We start from the raw sequence: 27,824 nt of genomic DNA, 5'->3' as shown, positions 1-27,824 counted from the left end.
GAGAAGACACCTGTAATGCCAACTAGAAAAACACTGCTGCAAAGGACATCTAGTGGAAGGGTAAAAAGTAAAAAGCAGTAGAAACCTCAGCTTCCCTGAGAGCATATTAGATCAGTGCTTCCCAAACTGTAAATAAAGTCCATTCTCATCCCCTGGGGGTTCTTGGTAACATCAACTGGTCTGGGGCAGGCTTGAGATGGTGCATTTCTAACATACTACCAGGCCATGGCCGAGCTACACTGGTTCCTGAGCCACACTCTGAGCAGTGAGGCATAATCTCCATAGTGTGATGTTCATATTTTAGCATTTTATTAAGTTTTACAGGTTTTCATGCTCGGTATATCTTGGTGGCTAATCCCTGGGCATGTAATAAATACTTAGAAATTTTCTACCAAACATGGTGATAAATTATTTTGCTCTTTAAAGGAATAACACTTATTACCTATATAATTTACTAAAGCAGAACATTTTACTCCTTGATGAATCCATAAAAATACAGCATAACTGTATTCTTACAGTATGTACAAAATCTTATTTTATCCTTTTATTTTCACAGGGCAATGCATAATTAGGTTGTTTTTAAATATAAAATTGATAGCAATAACTGTCACACACCTCTATTGTCATTTTAGGGTTTTTCTCTTTCTCTGATACTTTTTTTGGTGTGTTTATTCAACATTTATCAATAAGAATTTTAGTGCATTCACTAAGAGCCAAGCACCGACACATCCTGATATGCTTCCATCTAGGACTTTTAGCTGCTTAAACACATTTAACATGCCTCTTTTCCTCCAGCAAACTCTATTTTAAAAAAAAAAAAAGAAACTCTTTCCTGCAATGAGATTATTTCAGAAGTTGCCAGTCATCTTGGAACCCAAACTCAGTAATAAGCAACTGTGGGACCACAAGTGGAAACCTTTTGATGATGGGGCCAGTGGTTTCATGGAATACACGGGTTTACTGCTATAACCCAAGAGACTCCAGTTGAGACAGTCTGGCTCATTCAGACACATGCATCCGCAACTATGAACAGGAGTAATGCCTGGACCCATACCCAGTTCTCCTGTTGACTATATCTTTGCCAAAGGACTACTGACTAGTTTTAATGGGGCCAAGAACACAAATATGTATATTTTTCTTATAAAGAAACATTTTAATTCTATTCCCCTTTATGTAATAAAGGCTTCTTGAAAAACATGAAAGGTTTGGCGAGCAAATACTTAGGAAGTTTTCTGACATTAAACCACCTTGTTCATTCATTCATTCATTCATTCATTCATTTTTGAGACAGAGTCTCACTCTGTCACCCAGGCTGGAGCGCAGTGGCGTGATCTCAGCTCACTGCAACCTCCACCTCCCAGGTTCAAGTGATTCTCCTGCCTCAGCCTCCTCACCTTGTTCTTTAAAAATAATCATATTCTATGAACATGTGTCTGCTGGTGTAGCAGAAACAGAAGGATTAATCAATAAAGTCCTAGAAGGTGAACTTGGAGGAACACAATTTTATGAAGATTCAGTTTAAGACAAAGCTCAAACATTTGTATGTGGTGATGATTAAAACAAGAACAACAACAACAACAACAACAAAAAACAAGAACAACAGCCTTGCAGGGGAATGAGCTTCTGAAGGTTATTATAATAGAAAAAGGATGGAAGGTCCTACTTTGTATAAAAACTGTGATGTAAAATTTCTGGTATAGTTTAAAAATAAAAGAAAGAAAAGGCCCCAGAGAAAAACAAATATTTTCACACAGTTTTTTTTTTTTTTTTTTTTTTTTTTGAGACTGAGTCTCGCTTTATCGCCCAGGCTAGAGTGCAGTGGCACCATTTCGGCTCACTGCAACCTCTGCCTCCTGGGTTCAAGAGATTCTCCTGCCTCAGCCTCCCTAGCAGCTGGGATTACAGGCGCCCGCCACCATGACCGGCTAATTTTTGTATTTTTAATAGAGACAGGGTTTCACTATGTTGGCCAGGCTGATCTTGAACTCCTGACCTCCAGCGATCTACCCACCTTGGCCTCCCAAAGAGCTGGGATTACAGGCCTGAGCCACCACGCCTGGCCTGCACAGTATTTCTTAATGTAAAATTGTGTGATGTTTATATCATTAAAATCAACTTATTTATTTTATCTTTTGGCTTTCAGGTGGAATTTTAGAAAATACCTGGCAAGCGAATAGTTCTGAAAGTGCTTCCTCTTAAGTTCTTTGGTATAATTTGGTCATTTTGATAGTAATCAACCCATTAAGTAGGTACTTTAACACCCACATATCAATTAAAATGGAATGTGGAGTACAGATATTTAGAAAACCATGACTGAGGAATAAATTGTATTTTTGACCTCATGGAAAACAGAACTCTAAAATTTTACTTATGTTTCTGTGGTAAAGATAGCCATACTGCCTACGAGGACATCTCTAACTCTATTTATACTAAAGAAACGTTCTACAAAACATCTCTTTCTGATTATTAGAAGTAACTGTTCTATATACTTTTTTAAAGTAGAAGAGGCAAGTTTCAACCTGAAAAAAGGGTAATTTTGAATTTCATAAAGTTATACTTTTTTATGCCTTCTGATTCAGTGAGCGTCAACATCTAGAATTTAATGTCAGTTTGCAGATTGTTAAGGATTATTATTCTATTTCAGGAACAGCTAATTTTCCTCTTGAAGCATTTTCTCTATTTCCTTATCCCAGTTTTCATCTCGTTTTTCAGATTCTGTCACCACTTCATATTCTTGAAGTTCCTGCTGCAGTTCTTTTTCCCAATCTGCAGAATCCTCTAAAAGAAACAAAGGAGAAGAAAAAGATTCTCTCTGAATTCATACTGCTAGTGTTCACAATTCGGTCCATCTCAATTACCTACGTAAAGTCCTAGCTGCCGTAATTTTTAACATCTCAGCCTTCATTACTGTGTGTGCTCAGAAAAACTCAGTAAATTTTAAGTGACCAAGGATAAATACAATTAGAAAGATAAATCTGTTAATGTAGAAGCAAAGGCATCAGATGTCATCAATATATTTTGGGTATTATTTTGCTTTCCCTATGCCTCTGCTTTTCCTTTTATTTAAATGGGTAATTGATAATTAATACTTGGTTGCAAATTAATTTTTACCACTACCAATGATGATGATGGTAGCAAAAGCAGCTAATGTTTATTGAGCACTTACTGAGCTGGGCTCTGGCCTAACTGCTTTCTGTGTATCATGCTTTTCAACCTTAGAACAGTCCATGGACAAGGTATTACTATTAGCCACATCTTACAGATGGGGAAATGGAGACTTAGGAGAGGTTAAGCAACTTGCCCAAGATCACACCGTTTGACAGCGACAGATGTAAGAATGGAACCAAATCTGCAGGCTCCACAGTCTATGCTTAACCACTATGCAGACAAAGAGTTGTCTCCTTAAGAGTGGAGACAGACACCGGGGTCTGAAGTCAGCCTGGACTCTCTCATGGTGTTCTGACTGGAGCTCTCACACTGTTCTTTTTTTTTTTTTTTTTTTTTTTTTTCTGAGACGGAGTCTCGCTCTGTCACCCAGGCTGGAGTGCAGTGGCCGGATCTCAGCTCACTGCAAGCTCCGCCTCCCGGGTTCACGCCATTCTCCTGCCTCAGCCTCCTGAGTAGCTGGGACTACAGGCGCCCGCCACTTCGCCCGGCTAAGTTTTTGTATTTTTAGTAGAGACGGGGTTTCACTGTGTTACCCAGGATGGTCTCGATCTCCTGACCTCGTGATCCGCCCGTCTCGGCCTCCCAAAGTGCTGGGATTACAGGCTTGAGCCACCGCGCCCGGCCTCACACTGGTCTTTCACGTTGAGATGTAGAGCTGCAACTTTCCGTGTGGACACTCAATATACCTGTGTGTGTGTGGGATAATGCATCTGCTATGTAATGTTATAAAACAAACTGGCTATTTAAAAAGTAAAGCTAAGATTCATTTTTGTCTTTTGTTTTTTGAGACAGAGTCTCACTCTGTTGCCCAGTCTGGAGTGCAATGGTATGGTCTCGGCTCATTGCAACCTCTACCTCCCAGATTCAAGCGATTCTCCTGCCTCAGCCTCCCAAGTAGCTGGGATTACAGGTGCCGCCACCATGCCCAGCTACTTTTTGTATTTTTTTTTTTTTGAGACAGAGTCTCGTTCTGTCGCCCAGGCTGGAGTGCAGTGGTGCAATCTCGGCTCACTGCTAGCTCCGCCTTCTGGGTTCACGCCATTCTCCTGCCTCAGCCTCCTGCGTAGCTGGGACTACAGGCGCCCACCACCAGGCCAGGCTAATTTTTTTTGTATTTTGCCAGGATGGTCTCGATCTCCTGACCTCGTGATCTGCCTGCCTCGGCCTCCCAAAGTGCTGGGATTACAGGCGTGAACCACCGCGCCCGGCTTGTCTTTAAAAATAAACCTTAAACTTAGCTATAGAGAAAACAAAAAATGAAATGCTTTAATTGTTCTACAGCAGCAACCTCAAAGGAAAAGACACCCTGTGTTATGCAGGAAGCCACCAATTTCACAAATATTTATTAGGGTGCTTACTGAGTGCTAAGTTCCATGTTAGGTACTGTAGGGGGATAGAAAGACAATGTGTAACTGCCCTTGGGGAGCTTATAATTTAGTCCTGGAGCCAAGACATATAATAAATAAAAGACTATTGGGGCCAGGCATGGTGGCTCATGCCTGTAATCCCAGCACTTTGGGAGGCCGAGGCAGACAGAGCACTAGAGACCAGGAGTTCGAGACCAGCCCACCAACATAGCGATACAAAAAATACAAAAATTAGCCCGGGCCGGGCGCGGTGGCTCAAGCCTGTAATCCCAGCACTTTGGGAGGCCGAGACGGGCGGATCACAAGGTCAGGAGATCGAGACCATCCTGGCTAACACGGTGAAACCTCGTCTCTATTAAGAAATACAAAAAACTAGCCGGGCGAGGTGGCGGGCGCCTGTAGTCCCAGCTACTCGGGAGGCTGAGGCAGGAGAATGGCGTGAACCTGGGAGGCGGGGCTTGCAGTGAGCTGAGATCCGGCCACTGCACTCCAGCCTGGGTGACAGAGCGAGACTCCGTCTCAAAAAAAAAAAAAAAAAAAAAAAAAAAAAAAAAAAAAAAAAAAAAAAAAATTAGCCCGGTGTGGTGGTGTGCGCCTGTAGTCCCAGCTACTTGGGAGGCTGAGGCAGGAGAATTGCTTCAACCTGGAAGGTGGAGGTTGTAGTGAGTCACAGTTGTGCCACTGCACTCCAGCCTGGGCAACAGAGTAAGACTCCATTTCAAAAAAAAAAAAAAAAAGAAAAAAAAAAAAAAAAAGGTTGTTGGGCTGCGTGTGGTGGCACATACCTGTAATTCTAGCACTTAGAGACACTGAGGTGGGAGGATTGCTTGAGCCCAAGAGTTTGAGATCAGCCTGGGCAATCCGGCAAGACTCCACCTCTATAAAAAATTTAAAAAATTAGCCTGATGTGGTGGCACACGTCTGTAGTCCCAGCTGCACTGGAGCCTGAGGTGGGAGGATGGTGTGAGCCTAGGAGTTTGAGGCTGCAGTGAGCTATTATGGCACTATTGCACTTCAGCCTGGGTGACAGAGTGACACCCTATCTCAAAAAGAAAACTGTTTTTTTTTTTTTTTTTTTTTTGAGACGGAGTCTCGCTCTGTGGCCCAGGCTGGAGTGCAGTGGCTGGATCTCAGCTCACTGTAAGCTCCGCCTCCCGGGTTTACGCCATTCTCCTGCCTCAGCCTCCCGAGTAGCTGGGACTACAGGCGCCCGCCACCTCGCCCAGCTAGTTTTTTTGTACTTTTTAGTAGAGACGGGGTTTCACCGTGTTCGCCAGGATGGTCTCGATCTCCTGACCTCGTGATCCGCCCGTCTCGGCCTCCCAAAGTGCTGGGATTACAGGCTTGAGCCACCGCACCTGGCCGAAAAACTGGTTTTTAAAAGTAGCCTGGTCCTTCCCAGAAGCAATGCTCTTTTGGCATGCAGCAGCTGGGAAAAGAATCTTCCATGTACATGTCTACAGTCAAGCAGAACGCTAGCTTTTAAAAATTTATTATTATTATTATTTTGAGATGAAGTCTTGCTCTGTCACTCAGGTTGGAGTGCAGTGGCGCGATATCGGCTCACTGCAAACTCCACCTCCCAGGTTCAAGTGATCGTCCCACCTCGGCCTCCTCCCGAGTAGCTAGAATTATAGACGTGAGCCACTGCACCAGGTCCAAACATTTATTATTATTTATTTATTTTTGAGACGGAGTCTCGCTCTGTCACTCAGGCTGGAGTGCAGTGGCACGATCTCGGCTCGCCGCAAGCTCCGCCTCCTCGATTCACGCCATTCTCCTGCCTCAGCCTCCCGAGAAGCTGGGACTACAGGCGCCTGCCACCACGCCCGGCTAATTTATTTTGTATTTTTAGTAAAGACGGGGTTTCACCATGTTAGCCAGTATGGTCTCTATCTCCTGACCTCGTGATCTGCCCGCCTTGGCCTACCAAAGTGCTGGGATTACAGGCGTGAGCCACTGTGCCCGGCTGCCAAAAATTTATTTTATTAAATTTTTCAGACACAGGGTCTTGCTCTGTGTCCCAGTCTGGAGTGCAGTTGTGTGACCATAGCTTGCTGTAGCCTTCAAGTCCTGGCTCAGCTGGGTGCGGTGGCTCACATCTGTAATCCCAGCACTTTGGGAGGCCAAGGCAGGTGGATCACCTGAGGTTGCGAGTTCGAGACCAGCCTAACACGGTGAAACCCCATCTCTAGTAAAAATACAAAAATTAGCGGGCATGGTGGCATGTGCCTGTAATCCCAGCTACTCGGGAGGTTGAGGCAGGAGAATCACTTGAACCCAGGAGGCAGAGGTTGCGGTGAGCTGAGATCGTGCCATTGCACTCCGGCCTGGGTGACAGAAACTCTGTCTTTAAAAAAAAAAAAAAAAAAATTATCCTGGGCTCAAGTGATCCTCCTGCCTCAGCCTCCTGAGTAGCTGGGACCATAGGCACGTGACAACATACCAGCAAAATGCCAGCTTTTAAAGCAGAAGGCTGGAGGGCAGTATCTCCATGTGCCCAGGGGTACATGCCCTCACCCCATTCCTAGTTACATGTCCTTGGGGCTGAGATGCCCTGGGTGAATTACTTAACCTCTCTGAGTCTCAGGCTTTCCCCTTTACATTGGGGGTTTCATCAGAGGAGCTCTATAGTCACACCAGACTCCCTAACCCTTTGATTTGCTTCTGTGAGTGCTTAAGGCAGAAGGACATGAGTGAGGTCTGGTCATGTTTGTTAGACTCCACCTTCTAGTAGGGAACAGAATATCAATTTTATTTATTTATTTATTTGAGACAGGGTCTCACTCTGTCACCCAGGCTGGAATGCAGTGGTGTGATCACGGCTTACTGCAACCTGGAGCTCCTGGGCTCAAGCCATCCTTCCACCTCAGCCTCCCGAATAGCTGGGACCACAGGCCCATGCCGCCATGCCGGGCTAATTTTTGTATTTTTGGTAGAGACAGGGTTTTGCAGTGTTGGCCAGGCTGGTCTCAAACTCCTGACCTCAAGCAATCCACCCGCCTCAGCCTCTCAAAGTGCTGGGATTATAAGCATGAGCCACCGCGTCCAGTAAGAATCAATTTTTTTTTTTTTTTTTTTGAGACAGAGTCTTGCTCTGTCGCCCAGGCTGGGGTGCAGTGGCCGGATCTCAGCTCACTGCAAGCTCCGCCTCCCGGGTTTAGACCATTCTCCTGCCTCAGCCTCCCGAGTAGCTGGGACTACAGGCGCCCGCCACCTCGCCCGGCTAGTTTTTTGTATTTTTTAGTAGAGACGGGGTTTCACCATGTTAGCCAGGATGGTCTCGATCTCCTGACCTCGTGATCCGCCCATCTCGGCCTCCCAAAGTGCTGGGATTACAGGCTTGAGCCACCGCGCCCGGCCAAGAATCAATTTTGATGCAAAATTTACAAGATTGTGCACTGGCTTCAGAATAACAATTTTCTACAATTGGCTTTGGAATTAGGGAGGTGAATAGTTTCTTTGTTTTGTTTTTTACCTTCCAGTACAGCTGTCTCTTCTTGCTTTTTGTCAAGCACTAGTTGCTCCATTTCTTTCCTTAGATCTTCCTGATTTAAGTTACAGGCATCGAAGGCATCACTGACAAACTCAGAAACACCTGGGCTAGTAGAAATTTCTTCCTCATCCTGAAATGCAACAAATGAGCTCTTGAAATGGTTTGCTAAGCGACATTTGTGTTATTCTGGTTTGCTACTGTCTCACAATTTAATGCCATGCTATTTTTATTTCTTTTCTCCGTGAGCTGTAAGACAATGAGCACTGCTCTCCAACCTTCTAACATGCAGTTGCTTGGTAACTACATGAGTTACCACCTGAGGCTATTATTCTCCCTCACAGCTTGAATCACTCCAACCGTTCTCTCCAATCCCTGATGAGCACATCTAGAATTACATATGCCAGTAAATCACCCTCAAGTCTCAGCCATAGTTCCTTGACTATTCAAGTACCAGATGCTGCTTCTTCCAAACCCATATTCATACATAGTTTTAAATGGTATCAGAGATAGTTAACACAGTTACTTTATTTCCAGATATCAACTACTAGGTACAATGTAAAACTGGATTACCTCTTGAGTTTTAAGCTGAGATTTGATTACAACGGGTGGCGTTTTGGGCCGTACTGCCTCTAAGAAGTGAGAATAAGAGAGACAATAATTGCTTGGTTCAGTTCTGAATATATATTATAATCACAGTAAAATATCCACAAGTATTATGATACTAAATAATTTTCAGAAATGAATTTTTATGTTATGCTTTCAGCTTTTCTTAAGTTATAAGAAACAGCCATGGTGAAACCATCTCAACCTCTTACTTTGGGGATATTTTTATCTATCTACCTACCTATCTATTCATTTATTTGTTTTTAGACATGGAGTGTCAGTATGTTGCCCAGGCTGGACTCAAACTTCTGGGCTCAAGTGATCCTCCTGCCTCAGCCTTCTGGGGATATTTTTAACATGTCATCATATTCAATACTCCTTATATAAAATTTCCAGCAGGAAATAATTTTTAACTACAGTGTGAGCAAAATTCATTGAAGAATAGTTCTGTACTTTTTTAGGATAATGAGGATTAAGTTACTTATCAAGTTTGCCTGCTGACATGAGTGCTAGAAAAAGGCAGTCTTTATGGAATACTGTCATAAGTCCATTTTGTTAAGGCAGTATTTGATAAAATGGAATTTTCCAACAAAATTAACATAAATGCTAAAGAATGATAGACAATTGGGATGCATGTTAACACTGATATACAAAATGACAAATTTTCCTGTGTAGAGCAACTTCACTCCATTTCGCTGACACTAAGAGCAGTGTCGGATCCTGTCCTAGTATTCTATATAACCTGTACCTCAGGACATGCTGTTTTACTTAATCATTTAAAATTCCGTGAATGAAATCACCCCGCTTCTCGTGGGATGCATGTCCAGTTGTAATGAGTACCTACTATACACAGCAGGTACTCACTAAAAATTTAAAATATGACACAAAATGTGTTTCTTGTTTTAATTATTACAGATTTCAAACAGCTGCCATTATTATACAACACATTCCCACAACCAGTGGTAAGTTAGTGTCACAATGAGTCCAATGTTCATCAGTGCCTAGCTCAGAACTAGATAGATCCTTGTAACTTGGAGTGGAATGGAGCTTTGTTCTGCTCTATAGACTACACGCACTGGAGAAACATCAGGTTGAAAGAAACAAAAAGGAGGCGGACTGAATCAGAGTAGGGGACAGAAGTATAAAGAATCACATGGTTAAGGGCCAAAAATGAGAGGTGGGGAAGATGACAGATGTTTGAGAGAGAAAAAAAAAAGAAAAAAAACTCGCCAGGCACAGTGGCTCATGCCTGTAAGTCCCAGCTACTTGGGAAGCTGAGGCAGGAGGATCGCTTGAGTCTAGGAGTTTGAGGACAGCCTGGGCAACATAGTGAGACCCGTGTCTAAAAAAAAAACAAAAATAAAAACAAGGAATGAGAAAGGAGATAAGCAAAGTAAAGGAAAGCTTGGGGAAGACATGATTGAGATGGGTTAGAGAGAAGGCAGTAAGAGAAAAATGAAGATTTCCTCCAGGAGGAAAATAATTTTTCCCTAAGACAATGACATTTCTGGTATGTATAAAAGGTCAAGCTCATTTGAGTCTCTAAGAACAATGTTTTCTGTAGAGTGCTGTCTTCTACCCGGAATGTACCTGTCAGCGGCAAATCCTGCTCTCTGCCACTGCTCTTCTCCTCCTTCCCTGCGGCCTGCTGTTGGGCGGCCAGGGCCGTGAGCTGGGCTGACTGCTTAATCAGGGAGACGCGGTAAAAGTAGTTCCTCCAGAACACTTCTTCCTTCACACTTTTAAAGAAAGGCAAATTAGAACAGTGGAAAAAGGCAAAATTAAAAATGAATAAAAAGCAGATAGACAAGAACACATTTGAGAACGTACAAAGACAAGTGCACGCAGGGGTTATTTGTTGTAGAGGGGACTGGAGTAGATGATTTGCAGGAGCACTTTCAAAGCTGAGTGAGGTTCAGAGGGGGTTCGTACTGGCTTTAACAATTTTTTTTTTGACACGGAGTCTTGCTCTGTTGCCCATGTTGGAGTGCAGTGGTGTGATCTCAGCTCACTGCAACCTCTGTCTCCTGGGTTCCAACAATTCTCTTGCCTCAGCCTCCTGAGTAGCTGGGATTATAGGTCGCCGTGACCATGCCCAGCTAATTTTTGCATTTTTAGTAGAGACGGGGTTTCACCATGTTGGCCTGGCTGGTCTCAAACTCCTGACCTCATGATCTGCCCGCCCCAGCCTCCCAAAGTGCTGGGATTACAGGCGTGAGCCACTGCGCCCAGTCCGTATTCGCTTTAGAATTGAAAGCTAACAACAGGATAAACATAACAGCTATCTTCCCCGTAGCAGCAAAATACAAGTTACAGAATACCAATGAAACCTCAGCATTTCTTGGTATCTTAATGATACCAATACTGCTCTCAGTAGAAGAAAACAGGGCATTGCTGTGAAACTAGCATAATCAACCTGGGAAACGAGAAGCAGAGTCAGGACTCCACCAATCACTTGCTGTTTCTCAGACGATTAAATGCTTTCCAGCAGTGAGAAGAAAGCATTGTGGCTGTTGTTCCTTATGAAAGAGAATGTTTGGCAGCTTGCTAAACTAGTAACCAGTAACCAGTAAGAGTTAGCAATGGGGTGGGAAATGCTTGATAAAAAGATTGAAGTGCAGTTCAATCTGAAAACTCTTGGTGGTTCTCAAACCTAGCTACCTATTAGAATCACCTGGTGTAATGTGTTGGTGCCCAAGTGGGTCAGGTAAGTGTCCACACAGGGGGGTGGCCTAGAATGGAGAATGAGAACCAAGCAGGGAGAGAAAGGTATTTGAGTAGAGGAGTGAGTGGCAGCAAAAATGACAGATCAGCCACATGCATGGGGAATAAGTAAAAATATTAAAGATAGTAGAAACCAGGTTTCTCACCACCAGAGAGGAGAGTTACAAACATGGGGAGGGAAAAAATGAAAATGATCCCTGTCATGAGGTAGCACCATGAACACATGGTTTTCATTCCACATAGAAATGAGCACACACACATTCCCTGGCTGTGTCCACTGAGAGCATGCAGAGCAGTGGCACCCCAATGGCAATGAGCACACCTAGCATCCAGATCTTGCTTTCTAAATACCAAGATTTAGACTTTCCACTAAAAGGATCCAGAGCTCCCTGGGTAAATGGCCGATTCCAGGGTAAGAGCAGAGGAAGAACACTATCTTGTGCCAGAAAGCAAGGAAACGCGTGAAGAAATGATGGGGACGAGTTAGAAAGACACAAGTCAGTTTGAATAGTCTCCCACTGGCGAAACTGGTAATTTTTTTTTTTGAGACAGGGTCTCACTCTGTCACCCAGGCCAGAGTGCAGTGGCATGAACATGGCTCACTGTGGCCTTGATCTCCCCAGCCCAGGTGATGCTTCTGCCTCAGCCTCCCGGGTAGCTGAGACTACGGGCACATGCCACCATGCCTGGCTAATTTTTTTTTTTTTTTTTTTTTTTTTTGAGACGGAGTCTCACTCTGTCGTCACCCAGGCTGGAGTGCAGTGGCGTGATCTTGGCTCACTGCAATTTCCACCTCCCAGATTCAAGCAATTCTCCTGCCTCAACCTCCCGAGTAGCTGGGATTACAGGCGCCCACCACCACACCCAGCTATGCCCAGCTAATTTTTTGTAGAGATGAGGTTTCCCCATGTTGCCCAGGCTAGTCTTGAACTCCTGGGCTCAAGTGATCCTCCCAACTAGGCCTCCCAAAGTGCTGGGATTATAGGTGTGAGCCACCATGCCTGGCCTCAAACTGGTAATAATTTGAGCATGAAAATAAACAACAGCGTCGGATTATAATCCACTGCATGAGTCTGTACAAATATATATACATGGAAAGTCTGATGAACAGAATATTCACAGTTTCAGAGCACATCCCAGAAAAATACTAATTCAAAGAGGAAAAGAGTAACTTTACAGTCAAGAAACCTGGCAAACACCACCTGCATCAAATGACCCAAGTATGAACAGTAATGGGACAAATGGCTGCATGTGCCACCAGACAGCATGCAACAGACAGAAGGAGACTGATGAGACATGAAAACCAAATGTAACCTGTGAGTGTGAACTGGGCTCTTTTGCTAAAAAGGACATTATTGGGATGAATGGAAAAACCTCAATAGGGTCTGAGAGTGAGATGGCAATAATGTGTAAATGATCATTTCCTGATTTGGATGGGCACACTGTGGTCATGTAGGAGAATGCTTGTATAACACTACAGCATTTGGGAGTGATGCAACATTAGGTTTCAAGTGATTTCAAGAAAGTTCTTTATGTTGTATCCCCAATTTTTCTGTAAGTTTGTGTTTCAAAATAATAATAATCATCATCATATCATCAATTGATAACTGTGCTCACTTCAGAGAAATTAAATAAAAATCTTGAGGGTTGAATATGAAAAACAAAACTAAAAGCAAAATGGGTCAGGCATGGTGGCCTACATCTGTAGTCCCAATGCTTTGGGAGGCCAAGGGAGGAGGAATGCAAGTTCAGGAGTTTGAGACCAGCCTGGGCAATATGGTGAAATCACATCTCTGCAAAAAATATAAAAATTAGCCAATGTGGTGGCATGTGTCAGTAGTCCCAGCTACTTGGGAGGCTGAGGCAGGAGAACCACTTGAACTCAGCAGGTGGAGGTTGTGGTGAGCCGAGATCGCACCACTGCACTCCAGCCTGGGCAACAGAGTAAGACTCTTTCTCAAAAAAAAAAAAAAAAAAAGGCTGGGTGCAGTGGCTCATGCCTGTAATCCCAGCACTTTGGGAAGCCAAGGCAGGCAGATCACCTGAGGTCAGGAGTTTGAGAACAGCCTGGTCAACATGGTGAAACCCCATCTCTATGAAAAATGCAAAAATTAGCCGGGTACACTGCATGCCTGTAGTCTCAGCTACGCAGGAGGCTGAGGCAGGAGAACGGCTTGAACCCAGGAGGTGGAGGTTGCAGTGAGCCAAGATTGTGCCATTGCACTCCAGCCTGGGTAACAATAGCGAAACTCCGTATCCAAAAAAAAAAAAAAAAAGAAAAAAGAAAAAAAAGCATAAAAAAAGTACACACACATGCACACAAACATGTACACACTCCCTACCCAAGGAATGGCTTTGGTGACCTGCAGGGTGTGTGAAATTTTATTTTTGTTTGTTTTTGCCTGGAAGAGTGGCTCATTTTATGTTCTAATTTTTTTTTTTTTTTGGCGAGTAGAAATGACAAAAGGGTGGGAGAATGCCTCTGTATCCAGTTTTTTTTTTTTTTTTTTTGAGACGGAGTCTGGCTCTGTCGCCCAGGCTGGAGTGCAGTGGCGTGATCTCGGCTCACTGCAACCTCCGCTTCCTGGGTTCAAGCGATTCTCCTAACTCAGCCACCCGAGTAGCTGGGACTACAGGCACGTGCCACCATGCCTCGCTAATTTTTTGTATCAGTAGAGGCGGGGTTCCACTGTCTTAGCCAGGATGGTCTAGATCTCCCGACCTCGTGACCCGCCCGCCTCGGCCTCCCAAAATGCTGGGATTACAGGCGTCAGCCACCACGCCTGGTCAATCCCCTGTTTTTTAAGAAGGGATGCAAGGTTCTTAGAATGGGGGGAAAATTGAGAAGAAAGCCTGACAGAAAAATACTTTGAAAAAGTAGAATACGATCAGTGAGTGCTAGGTGTGGTGGTTCACGCCTGTAATCCCAGCACTTTGGGAGGCTGCGGCGGGTGGATCACCTGAGGTCAGGCGAACACCTGAGGTCAGGAGTTCGAGACCAGCCTGGGCAACATGGTGAAACCCCATCTCTACTAAAAATACAAAATTAGCCAGGCGTGGTGGTGCACACCTGTAATCCCAGCTACTTGGGAGGCCAATGCAGGAGAATCGCTTGAACTGGGGAGGCAGATGTTGCAGTGAGCCAAGATGGCGCCATCGCACTCCAGCCTGGGTGACAGAGTGAGACTCTGTCTCAAAAAAAAAAAAAAAGAAAATCAGTGAGAACTAGCAGAAAACAATAAGACTCAGGCTTGTGAATCTGGACAGAGCTTGTCTTAGATGAGACATCAGAATGCACAGTTGTCACACCTATGAATGGAGAAGCTAGGCCTGGAAGTTAGTGTGTAAGTGATAGAGGCAAAATGCACGATTACCTATACAAGCGAGGACAGGTAACAAGATGGAATTTGCTGCTAGACGCAGCCCCACTTTTATTAATGCCACCAACATTTACCGGTGGAATTATGGTGCCATGTGCATCCGGCACTATGCTAGGTGCTAGGGGAATAAGACAAGTTGTCTGCCATCACGGATGGTCACAGGAATAATAACCTCTCACTTGTTAAGTTCTTACTACATGCCAAGCAGCATTTCCCAAACTGATGTGGCCACACAACTGTTGTAACATCTCTTGGAAGTAGTTCAGCAAGAGGGATATTGGGCTTCATAGCAATTTGTAAAGGATTATAGTTGATCATGAGTTTAGCTGAGCAAACCACAGTATGCTACAGCTGCTAAAAGAGCTCATGAAATCTTAGGCTGCATCAAAAACATACAAGATATGCTATCGTGTGCTTTCTGCAATTAAGACAACGCATTATATTCACTCCTGAGGACTCACTTTAACGATGACACTTACAAACCAAAGGTATTTACAGGCAAATCACCCGGATGGTGAGGGATTATAGAGACTAAGACATCTGGGGGAACTAAGAACTGGGTCTGTTTGTCCTGATAAGTTCCAGGGTCTCAAGCCATTAACACTGGAGCCAAACAAAAGTGAAATGAACCTTCCCAGGAGGTAGTGGGCTGCCTAAATATCTTTGAAATCACTTTTAAGTCTGAGCTCTGTGAAATGCCCAACATGAGACTTAGGTATTCTAGGTACCTATGGTAGATTGTGGGCACTGTTTGCTGTCTTGATTATAAAAACAAACATGTGGACTGCTTTGTTTTCCATAGTCTCTCCCTCTTGATATGAGAGGTGCGGTCAGAGGCACACTGCAGAAATAATCTATGTCACCCTCTGGGGAAGAGTCACAATACAGATGACTACTAAAGGTTCTGAGAAGTCAAGTCCTCTGGTAAAGAAATCCAGGTCTGGCACGGCAGTGGCTCACACCTGTACTCCCAGCATTGTGGGAGGCTGAGGCAGGAAGATCACTTGAGCTCAGGACTTTGAGACCAGCTTAGGCAACAGAGTGAGACCCTGACTCTACAAGAAATGAAAAATTAGATGGGCATGGTGGCATGTGCCTGTAATCCCAGCTATTCATTGGGACGCTGAGGTGGGAGAATTGCTTGAGCCTGGGAGGTTGAGGCTGCAGTGAGCCATGATCACACCACTGTATTCCAGCCAGGGCAACAGAGAGATACCTTCTCTTAAAAAGAAAAAAACTCACGGCCGGGTGTGGAGGCTCATGCCTGTAATCCCAGCACTTTGGGAGGCCGAGGCAGGCAGATTGCGAGGTCAAGAGATTGAGACCATCCTGGCCAACATGGTGAAACCCCATCTCTACTAAAAATACAAAAATTAGCTGGGTGTGGTGGCATGCACCTGTAGTCCCAGCTACTCAGGAGGCTGAGGCACAGGAGAATCGCTTGAACCCGGGAGGTGGAGGCTGCAGTGAGCTGAGATCGTACACCACACTCCAGCCTGGGTGACAGAGTGAGACTCCGTCTAGAAAGATAAGAAAGATAAGAAAGATAAGAAAGACAAGAAAGACAAGAAAGACAAGAAAGAAAGACAGACAGACAGACAGAAAGAAAGAAAGAAAGAAGAAAATTGAGCACAGCAACTCTCAAACATTTATCTATTTGTGTTCCTGGACAATTTTTTTTTTTTTTTTTTGAGACGGAGTCTCGCTCTGTCGCCCAGGCTGGAGTGCAGTGGTGCCATCTTGGCTCACTGCAAGCTCCGCCTCCCGGGTTCATGCCATTCTCCTGCCTCAGCCTGCCAAGTAGCTGAGACTACAGGCGCCTGCCACCACGCCCGGCTAATTTTTTGTAGTTTTAGTAGAGACGGGGTTTCACCGTGTTAGCCAGGATGGTCTCGATCTCCTGACCTCATGATCCGCCTGCCTCGGCCTCCCAAAGTGCTGGGATTACAGGCGTGAGCCACCGCGCCCGGCCTCCTGGACTATTTTAAGGCATCGTATACTGTGAAAATCCTCTGGGAAACACTGGGCAAATGTCACAGGCCAAGGCCAAGGCAGGAAAGGACTTGTGATTTCCCTACTGTCATCAGAATGAGGGCCTCAGAGGGTGCTTGTGATGAACCAGCAGGACCCCATCTCGGTCACAGCATTAGACTGCCAAAGGGAAGGGTTAAGCTACTAATATGCAGTTTGAAATCCAGAGCAAGAGTTTTGTTTTCTAAAGTGTTCCTAGTTAATGATGCATTAACTATCTGTTCAGAAAAAGTGTTTCAAAGGAGCAAAGTTGTGCTTCTGTGTGTCAGGGAGGAGAAGTCTGGAGACCGTATATTTGTGTCTGACAGCTTGTTTTTGTTTTGTTATGGAAATTTTCAACAAAACACACATGGAGCGACTAGAACAATGAAGCCCATGTACCTGTGACCTACCTACCATGAGTATCAGCATTTCACCAGTTGTGTTCCATCTATCTTCCCCTCCCCTGCACACACGCTTTTCTTTGGGAATGGGTTGGAATATTTTAAGGCAAATGTGAGACATCACATTCTTTCATTTGTAAATATTTCAGCAAGCATTTCTTTTTCTTTTTCTTTTGAGATGGAGTTTCGCTCTTGCTGCCCAGGCTGGAGTGCAATGGCGTGATCTTGGCTCACCACAACCTCCGCCTCCCGGGTTCAAATGATTCTCCTGCCTCAGCCTCCCGAGTAGCTGGGATTACAGGCATGCGCCACCACGCCCGGCTAATTTTTGTATTTTTAGTAGACATGGGGTTTCACCAGGTTGGCCAGGCTGGTCTCGAACTCCTGACCTCAGGTGATCCACCCACCTCGGTCTCGGAAAGTGATGGGATTACAGGTGTGAGCCACTGCGCTCAGCTTCAGCAAGCATTTCTAACAGATAAGGACTTATAAATAATAACTATAATTTCTAAGTAATCCTCAACAAATTAGTAGGAGGAAACTGGCATCATATTGAAATATTTGATGGGCAGGTTACCCTGTGACAAATTAGAAACACTAATTGCCAAATACCAATTCTCAGACGGTTTCAAAAAATCTAAAATTACTGTCAACAGTGAGGGGGGCGGTCCACAATTGTAAAGAACCAAAACTGTGGACAGCTACATGCCTGCTATGAGCACCCCAGGCCACTGGCCTCACGCTCTAGCCACTCAGGGCCTCTTGCTGGTCTTGAGAGCCACAGCAGGAGCCCAGCATGTGGCTCAGGGTGATTCAAAGGGTCTTCAAGTTGATGGAGGCTGCAAGTGTAAAGGCCACCTGCACCCCGGAGCTTGGGTACCCTTCCCTCAGAGTCAGTTACTCAGAACAGGCACAGCCTCAAATTCTGAGGGAAGAGCTTGAAACACACACACACAAGCACATATGCATACACATTATATATACAAACTCTTCAAAATTCAATTCTACCAGGAGTGTGGGTAGCTCTCCTCTATAACCTCAACAACTTGAGAGGCTGAGGCAGGAAGACTGCTTCAGGCCAGGAGTTCAACACCGGCCTGGGCAACATAGCAAGACCCTATCTCTAAAAAAGTTAAAAACAGTACTAGACAGGCATAGCAGCACAGGCCTCTGAGCGACTTGGGAGGCCGAGGCAGGAAAATCACTTGAGTCCAGGAGGTCAAGGCTGCAGTAAGCTATTGTGCCACTGCATTCCAGAGACCCTGTCTCTAAAAAATAATAATTTTTAAAATAAAAAGTCAATTCCTATGATTTTGTGAGCATATGTAGTAAAACATAGATTAGATGGTACATTTTAAAAATATCCTTAACTAGGCTGGGTGTGGTGGCCTGTAATCCCAGCACTTTGGGAGGCCAAGGTGGGCAGATCACCAGAAGTCAGGAGTTCAAGATCAGCCTGGCCAACATGGCGAAACCCCGTCTCTATTAAAAATACAAAAAATAGCCTGGTGTGGTGGCGTGCGTCTGTAATCCCAGCTACTTGGGAGGCTGAGGCAGGAGAATCGCTTGAACCTGGGAGGTGGGGAGGTGGTTACGATGAGCCAAGATCAAGCCACTGCACTCCAGCCTGAGTGACAAGAGTGCAACTCCATCTCCAAAACAAAACAAAACACCTTAACTAAAAATATCTTAACTATAGCTATTTTAGACAAAGTCTAGCTGGGCGCGGTGGCTCACGCCTGTAATCCCAGCACTTTGGGAGGCCGAGGCGGGTAGATCACCTGAGGTCAGGAGTTCGAGACCAGCCTGGCCACCCTGGTGAAACTCTGTCTCTACTAAGAATACAAAAATTAGCTGGGTGTGGTGGCGGGCGCCTGTAACCCCAGCTACTCGGGAAGCTGAGGCAGCAGAATCACTTGAACCCAGGAGGCGGAGGCTGCAGTGAGCTGAGATCACGCCACTGCACTTCAGCCTGGGCGACAGAGTGAGATTCCATCTCAAACAAAAAAAAAGAAAGAAAGAAAGAAAAAGATAAAGTCGAAAGATGAAATTTGTAATGAGATTTTTTTTTTTTTTTTTTTTTTTTTTGCCATGAAACATACTTTTCTTATGGGAGGGTTGGGGAGGGCTCTAGAAATTTACCACTAATATGTTAATAATTATGGAGGGAAGAGTTTCATTACAAAGAAGAAAAGATTCCATATAACTGTTATTCTGGTCTGGAAGAACACTTCCAGAGTGGTGTTTTCACAAACAGAAAACCTGTGCTGCTATGTGAACCAAAAGGCTAGCAAATACTTGTTAAAACCACTATGTGGCTGGGTAAGCATAGCAAAACAAACGTGTTCATCTGTGCTCCCTCTGAAGATGTCAGGAAAGTAACAGAAAAGGAATTACATATGTAAAAACACAAGGACAAAGAGAATGAGAGAGGAGAGGACAGTGGAAGCTATCAAGGGCAGTCAAGTGGAAAGCTGTCAAGTGGAAATGTCAAGGGCAGATAGTAATCTTTTTTTTTTCTTTTTTGAGACAGTCTCACTCTGTCGCCCAGGTTGGAGTGCAATGGCACGATTTCGGCTCGCTGCAACCTCCGCCCCAGGTTCAAGCAATTCTCCTGCCTCAGCCTCCCGAGTAGCTGAGATTACAGGCATGTGCCACCACACCTGGCTAATTTTTTGTATTTCTTTTTTTAAGTAGAGACAGGGTTTCACGATGTTGCCCAGGCTGGTCTCAAACTCCTGAGCTCAGACAATCTGCCTGCCTTGGCCTCCCAAAGTGCTGGAATTACAGGCATGAGCAATCGTGCCCGGCCTAGGCAAACAGCAGTCTACTTTGTTGACCAGACAAAACTGTACTGAGTTGCCTGCAGGAAGGGTGGAAGCCCAGAGAGCCCCTGGGCCTCCCATCTTGCCCTGCCCTGCTCTGCCCATGTCGGGAGGGGAGCCAAGCTGCTCTACACTCAGGGACCGGTGGCGCAGTTGAGACTGGGGTTGTGACACCAAGGTCAAGCCACAGGGGTCAAGGGACAGTCTGCCTATCAACTGGCTCTTCCCATTGTCCTGCCTGCAGCCAGGCAGGAGGCCAAGGAGTCTTCTGGGGGCAAGCTACCTTCCCACAGCTACTGAGCCTCTCCAAGCCAAAAGGCTTGTCCCCACATTCAGTGGCCATGTACCCTTTCAGTATGGCACTGCTAATGCGAAGGGACAGGTAAGGAGAGCCTGCCACATAAAAGACAGAGCCCCAAACAAACAGAAGAGTCCCGAGGAAACAGCATAGAAAAAGGAGTCTTTCTTTTATTTGAGACAGGGTCTCACTCTGTTGCCCAGGCTGGAATGCCAGTGGCGTGATCATGGCTCACTGCAGCGCTGACCTCCCAGGCTCAGGTGATCCTCCTGCCTCAGCTTCCTGAGTAGCTGGGACTAAAGGTGCGCACCACTACACCCGGCTAATTCTTGATTTCTTTGTAAAAATGGTGGTCTTGCTATGTTGCCCAGGCTGGTCTTGAACTCGGCCTCACGTGATCCTCCCGCCTCAGCCTCCCAAAGTGTTGAGATTACAGGCGTTGGCCACCGCACCCAGCTGAAAAAGGAGTCTTTTGAGAGAACCGTAACTCACGTTCTTGGGGAACAGTAAGATACTACACCCATATGACAAGGTTAAGAGAAAGGGAACACTGACAGAATAAGAAGGAACGCTGACTCCAAACATGTGACAGCTTCAATACAAGGGACTGAACTAGAGGAGGCACGGAAGAGCTTGAGGTAGAACACTCAAGGGAGGCAGCAGCAGGGAAGGTGGCCCCTGCTGGCCGCACCACCAGGGCAGGCTTCCAGAATGCATCATGCATGCGCTGGAGCCTACGGGACAAGCTGGGATTTGTGGAGCCCAGAGGAGCCGTCGGAAGAAAAGCCTTAGGAAAGAGAGCAGAAACGCTGCCGCGGGAGGGCAGACCCTGAATGGAAAACGCAATCAGCTTGGAAAAAGGATCCTGATGAGCCTCAGAGACCAGAATGTGATTCAGGGTGATGCAGCATGTTTGTGGTTTCTGTAGGGAAATGTGTTCTACCTTGTAACTGGGATAGAAAGGCACATTTCATCTCCACCCTGTATTTCCTGCCAAGTCAGCCCTTGGTTTTGATTCCAGGGTGCCCTGACCAGGGGAACTGCCAAAGGGCTGCAGGGCCTGCTTTTATGAACAGATAGAGACCCTTCTGGCCCCTTCTATCGTTATGTGCTGATACTGAGCACATAACCGAGGCTGTGAGGAAACGCTGGGGAACACCCTGCTTACAGTTTAGGAACGAGGGCAAATCTCATCTTGCTCAGCAGCTCATCCTCCTGGAGCATGACCAGGGCCACAGGGTACATCTGATCAAAGTCGAAATTAAATTGCACGCCGGCTGGAGGGTCACGAAGGAAATTCCTCTTGTCCTTTGATAAAAAAAGAAAAAAACACAGGGTATTCCACAAAATGCGATTAATATGTAACAATGTTTTTTTGTTTTTGTTTTTTTGAGACAGAGTCTTGTTTTGTCGCCCAGGCTGGAGTGCAGTGGCACAGTCTCGGCTCTCTGCAACCTCTACTTCCTGGGTTCAAGCAATTCTCCTGCCTCAGCCTCCCAAGTAGCTGGGATTACAGGCATGTGCTAGCATGCCTGGCTAATTTTTGTATTTTTAGTAGAGATGGGGTTTCGCCATGTTGACCAGGCTGGTCTCAAACTCCTGACCTCAAGTGATCCACCCACCTCGGCCTCCCAAAGTGCTGGGATTACAGGTGTGAGCCACTGCACCCAGCCTACTACATAACAATTTATCATAGACTGGAGAAGTATTATATTCTTTCTTTATTTTGAAACAGTCTTGCTCTGTTGACCAGCAGGAGTGCAGTGAGACTGTCAAAAAAAAAAAAAAAAATAGAAGCGGGCAGGGCGTAGTTGTCGCTCATGCCTATAATCCAGCACATTGGGAAGTTGGGCAAGTGGATCGCTTGAGGCCACGAGTTTGAGACCAACTTGGGAAACATAGTGAGAACCCATCCCTACAAATTTTTTTTTTTTTTTTTTTTTTGAGACAGAATCTTGCTCTGTTGCCCAGGCTGGAGTGCAGTGGCATGATCTCGGCTCACTGCAAGCTCCCCTTCCCGGGTTCACACCATTTTCCTGCCTCAGCCTCCCAAGTAGCTGGGACTACAGGCGCCTGCCACCACGCCCGGCTAATTTTTTGTAGTTTTAGTAGAGATGGGGTTTCACCGTGTTAGCCAGGATGGTCTCAATCTCCTGACCTCGTGATCCACCCGCCTCGGCCTCCCAAAGTGCTGGGATTACAGGCGTGAGCCACCGTGCCCGGCCATCACAAAATTTTTTAAAAATTAGCTGGGCATGGTGGCTTACGCCTATCGTCCCAGCTACTTGGAAGGCTGAGGCCGGAGAATCACTTGAGCCCAGTTCAAGGCTGTAGTGAGCCATAATTATGCCACTGTACTCTATCCTGGATGACCAATTGAGAATATGTCTCTTAAAACAAAACAAAACAAAACAAAAAAAATTAAATTAAAAATTTTGGCAGGGCATTGGTGGCTCACACCTGTAATCCCAGCACTTTGGGAGGCCAAGGCAGACGGACTGCTTCAGGTCAGGAGCTCGAGACCAGCCCGGCCAACATGGTGAAACCCTGTCTCTACTAAAAACACAAAAATTAGGCTGAGTGTGGTAGCTCATGCCTATAATCCCAGCACTTTGGGAAGCTGAGGCGGGGGTGGATCATGAGATCAGGAGTTCGAGACCAGCCTGGCCAACAGGGTGAAACCCTGTCTCTACTCAAAATATAAAAATTAGGAGGGCATGGTGGCGGGCACCTGTAACACCAGCTACTTGGGAGGCTGAGGCAAGAGAATCGCTTGAACCTGGGAGGAGGAGGTTGGTTGCAGTGAGCCGAGATCACGCCACTGCACTCCAGCCTGGGTGACAGAGTGAGACTCCGTTTCAAAAAAAAAAAAAACCCACACAAAAATTAGAATTAGCTGGGCATGGTGCTGCATGCCTGTAGTCCCAGCTATTCAGGAGGCTGAGGAAGGAAAATCATTTGAACCCGGGGGGTGGAGGTTGCAGTGAGCCAAGATTGCACCACTACACTCCAGCCTGGGTGACAGCAAGACTCCACCTCAAAAAAAAAAAAAAAAAGTATGTGTACATTTTGTTAATGTATACATCATGTGTTAATGTGTACATTCCTAACATCTCAAAATATTTTAAAAACTATAAAGAAAAATAAATTCTACTAAAGTCATATCAACAGAGATACATCACAACAGGAAGAAAGTATGTTCTATCTGGGGTACCACAAGATACTTACAGCTGATAAGGCCAAAATTTGTTGTTGAATTGTTTCTTCATCGTTAGTGTCAACCCATGGGGGCACAGCTGCTTCTATACAGTTTTTAATGGCAAAGAAAAGAGAAAAAAATAGGTCATGGTGGTTACACTGCAGTCTATGGTTTCAAAGCATGAAAGTTTCTGCATGACCACTAAAAATAGCAATTTACCAATAAGTTCCAAATATGAACATTAACCCTAATAACCAGACTTATTATTATGAGTTGTATGCACATATGCATTTGATTTAAAAAATTCTACTTGAGGCTGGGCGTGGTGGCTTACACCTGTAATCCTAGCACTTTGGGAGGCCAAGGTGGGTGGACTGCTTGAGCCCAAGAGTTGGAGACCAGCTTGGGCAACATGACGAAACCTTGTCTCTACAAAAAAATACAAAAGTTAGCCAGATGTCGTGGTGCGTGCCTGTAGTCCTGGCTACTTGGGAGGCTGAGGTGGAAGGATCACCTGAATCCAGGAGTCGAGGCTGTAGTGAGCTGTGATTGCGCCATTGCGTTTCAGCCTGGGTGACAGAGTTGCGACCCTGTCTCAGAAAAAAACCAAAAACCAAAAAACTCTACTTAAATTATACAGTGGAGACACTGGACAACACCTTAGTCAGGTGATCAAAATCAACATCACCAATGAGGGAGAGATGAATATCAAGGCCCTCCAGATGTGACATCTTGAGGAGGACATCATCACCTATGTAGTATTCTGGCTAAAAATGGACAATCTGAGTCTAGTTATGAGGAAATATCAGATAAAGCCTGAATGAGAAAGAATCTATTAAAAAAAAAGGAAGAGCAGTATTCTTCAAAAACATTAATATCATAAAAGAAAGGTTGTTGGAATGTTCCTGATTAAAGAAGGCTAAGAGACATGACAAAGAATACAATACCTTATCCTCAACTGGATCCTATAGTGAGGGGGACAAAAGTCATAAAGGACATTATTGGGTCAACTAACAAAATTCATTGATGAACAGTAAAGTATTGCATCAATGTGAAATTTCCTAATGCTGTTAACTATACTATGGTTATGAAAGAGAATATCCCTAATTCTTATGAAATGTGTACTGAACATTTATGTACACACAAGGAAAAAAGGGTACACATGACAGCAAGAGCTGGAGAGAGGGCGTGAATAAGACAAACAGAATAAAACTAGAGCAATTTAGGTACTGGTATATGGGTGTTGTCTGCGCTATTTTTATTCTTGCGACTCTTCTGTAAATTAAAATTTTTTCCAAATAGAAAAATTTTTAGAAAGTTACTTAAAAAAAATGAAAGAAAAATGGGTAAGTATATTTCTGGAGTAAAAAAAAAAGTCACTGTACTTGATTCATGATAAAAGGTGATGTTGTAAGACAGGTGATTAGGAATAAGAGGGTTTTCAGGAGCTTAAAAAAAAAAAAAAGAAAGAAATGGACAAGTTGGAGGCAGTAAACAATAGGGCTAGAATCAAAACCTCGATGAGCCATTAGAAGCCAAATGCTGGGAATGCCAAGATCTAGCCCACCTCTTCTGCGGCTCACAGATAGAGGTGATCAGAATCCAGCACTCTAAGTGCCGTGCCAGGTGACAAATGACAATCCTCTGGAGAGGTGAGACCTACAAGATTTTCTGGTGACCCGGGAGCCCAATCTTGGACTAGGAAGAGGAGGTCAGTGGTGGATGGCGGTGGGGGTGTTTATAGTGGAAACGAAAACAACGGCAAGCTCGTCTGAGGATCTCTCCCACGTGGGCAGCGTGGAGCAGCTAGAGGGCAGAGTGAAGGCTGCAGATCTGCGAGATCGGCACAGAAGACACACAGGCAGGGGGCCCTTAAGAGCCTCATTCAGCAGCCCACAGCGGCAAGATTACGAAGGGAAGCAGAAGTCACAAAAATGTGGACTAATTCATGAGCCACTCAATCACTCCTGCTGCCTTAACACTAGATTCTAGCCCTATTGGTCTTGCAACACAAAGTGAAAAGGCAAATCTTGCAAAACGCATGGTGCTTCATGAAGTCAAAGTAAAGTGACATGGGATAGCTGCCTGCATCACCACAAAGCAAATAAGGAGGACCTGGCAGTTAGGGCCCCTGTGCCTGAAGGAAACACAAGGCTGGTGACCCAGCAAGTACTTTAAAAGAGAATGATTTGATCCTAGCTACTCGGGAGGCTGAGGCAGGAGAACTGCTTGAACCCGGGGGGCAGAGGTTGCAGTGAGCTGAGAAGGTGCCACTGCATTCCAGCCTGGGGAACAGAGAGACTCCATTTCAAAAAAAAAAAAAAAAAAAAAGAATGAGTTGAAAACCAAAGGGGCAATTGAGGCAGGCCCTTGGAGAGCAAATGCCTTGCTGTCCTGGAATATTTTGGCAGAAAGAGTCCCTTTACTATTATGCTCTGAGTCAGAGGGAAGACATATCATATCACGAGCCCACTGAGAGAAAAGTTACATGCATGTGTGGATGGACACAGGGACAGATGGGCAGATGAGCACACGCTTCATTCTTTGGCTTGTCCCAGGTCAGCAAATGGTGGCAATTATAATCCAAATTCTATTAATGATAAGATAATCTAAACATATTTGCACACTTTAAAGAAATAATTAGGGTAAAGCCCCCAAAACATTTTTTCTCGCACACTTGAGTCTCCATTCCAAGTCTCTTTACCTTGGGTAGTCTCTCCTGGTGTTATTTATGCTCAGATAATGAGGCCCTCCTAAGATACTTGTATGAGGAGATGCTCCCTACCCCGAGTTCCTGAAATTACTCTTTTTAGAGTGACCAAAACCTCTTGGTTCCCCAACCCCAACGACGCTTCTTAGTTCCCTTCTCTCTAGGCCAGTTTCCTTATCTGGAAAATGGAGGTAACAGTAAGTACTTCATAGAGTTACTGTGATTATGAACTGAAGAAATGCATGAAACACATTTCCAAGGTGCCCTTCTCAAGGTCATTGTAAGTGGACCTCTTGGCCCCGCCTCCCATGACTGACTGCTCTCCTGGAAACTCTCCCCTCTCTGGGCTTCTGCTACTTCTCTCTCCTAGTTGTCCACTCTCTTGGGTAAATGGGCACTGTTTTTATTTTCTTTTTTGAGATGGAGTCTTGCTCTGTTGCCCAGGCTGGAGTGCAGTGGTATGATCTTGGCTCACTGAAACCTCTGCCTCCCGGGTTCAAGTGATTCTCCTGCCTCAGCCTCCCAAGGAGCTGGGATTACAGGCGCATGCCACTAGGCCCCGTTAATTTTTGTTTTTGGTTTTGAAGGCAAATTTCAGTTTCATCACTTACCAGCTGAGCGACCTTCCCGCAAATTACTTACCCTTGCTGACTGCATCTTTATTATTTATTTATTGAGACAGAGTCTCGCTCTATCACCCAGGCTGGAGTGTAGTGGCACAATCTTGGCTCACTGCAACCTCCGCCTCCCAGGTTCAAGCAATTCTTGTGCCTCAGCCACCCAGACCCAGACAGCTAGGATTACGGGTGTGTGCCACCACGCCTGGCTAATTTTTGTATTTTTAGTAGAGATGTGTTTTCGCCACGTTGGCCAGGCTGCTCTCGAACTCCTGGCCTCAAGTGATCTGCCCACCTCAGCCTCCCAAAGTGCTGGAATTACAGGCATGAAGCTACCAGGCCTGGCCCTGACTGCATCTTGAAATGAGATGTTATACATAAAATGCCTGCTGCTCAGCAGGCACTCAGTGACTGTCAATTCCTTCCCCTCCTCCCTTCCCTAAACACTGTGGAGCTTCTGCTCATCTCCCTTCATGCTTGACACACTTTCCACAGAGGAGCTCATCTACTCTCATGGTTTTTATGTGACTTGATAATAATCTGAATCATTAGATTGAATTCTCCCTCATGCTTCAAACAGGAATAAACTGCTGCAGGAGCCTGCTTATTTAATTCAGAGCCACACTGAGCAAAAGAACTTTCTGCAATGACAAAAATGTTCTATATCTGCATTGTCTAGTGCGGAAGTCATTAGCCATATGTAGTTATTGAGGACCTGAAACGTGGCTGATGCAACAAAAGAAGGAAATTTTCCCCAGATAAAGCACTTGCATTCCCTTTCCTGTATTTCTACATGTTCCTATCTCTGGGATGTATAACTCACTTTAAAACTGAAGTTGACTGCAAACCTTCCACCCCCACGCCCTCACAGTTCCTATCTCAGAGGCATCAGCTCCTATAGCAAGTCCCCAAGCCAGGATCACTTTTGTTGCTTCCAAATAATCACTAAGTGATGCTAACTTGTATACCTCACTTGTCTAAAAGAGTTGCCTCATGCTTTTGAGTTTACCTAGGTGCAAGAAT

At 45.1% G+C, this 27,824-nt stretch overlaps 1 protein-coding gene across 1 annotated transcript in view; it reads right to left on the bottom strand.

Moving 5' to 3' along the window:
• Positions 1-509: 509 nt before the first annotated feature.
• The window catches only part of SYAP1 (synapse associated protein 1), a 46,436-nt gene continuing 19,121 nt past the window's right edge, over positions 510-27,824 (bottom strand). Inside the window, exons 4-9 of the mRNA XM_050777655.1 lie at positions 23,504-23,577; positions 21,444-21,583; positions 10,225-10,373; positions 8,602-8,660; positions 8,014-8,161; positions 510-2,778 (exon numbers count right to left, since the gene is read on the bottom strand). Of these exons, the coding sequence (XP_050633612.1) occupies positions 2,651-2,778; positions 8,014-8,161; positions 8,602-8,660; positions 10,225-10,373; positions 21,444-21,583; positions 23,504-23,577 (698 nt within the window). The 3' untranslated portion in view covers positions 510-2,650. The remainder of the gene's footprint in view (positions 2,779-8,013; positions 8,162-8,601; positions 8,661-10,224; positions 10,374-21,443; positions 21,584-23,503; positions 23,578-27,824) is intronic.

This window comes from Macaca thibetana, chromosome X (assembly GCF_024542745.1).
Source record: "Macaca thibetana thibetana isolate TM-01 chromosome X, ASM2454274v1, whole genome shotgun sequence".
Taxonomy (NCBI): Eukaryota; Metazoa; Chordata; class Mammalia; order Primates; family Cercopithecidae; genus Macaca; species Macaca thibetana.
This window is presented reverse-complemented; position numbering and strand designations above follow the sequence as displayed.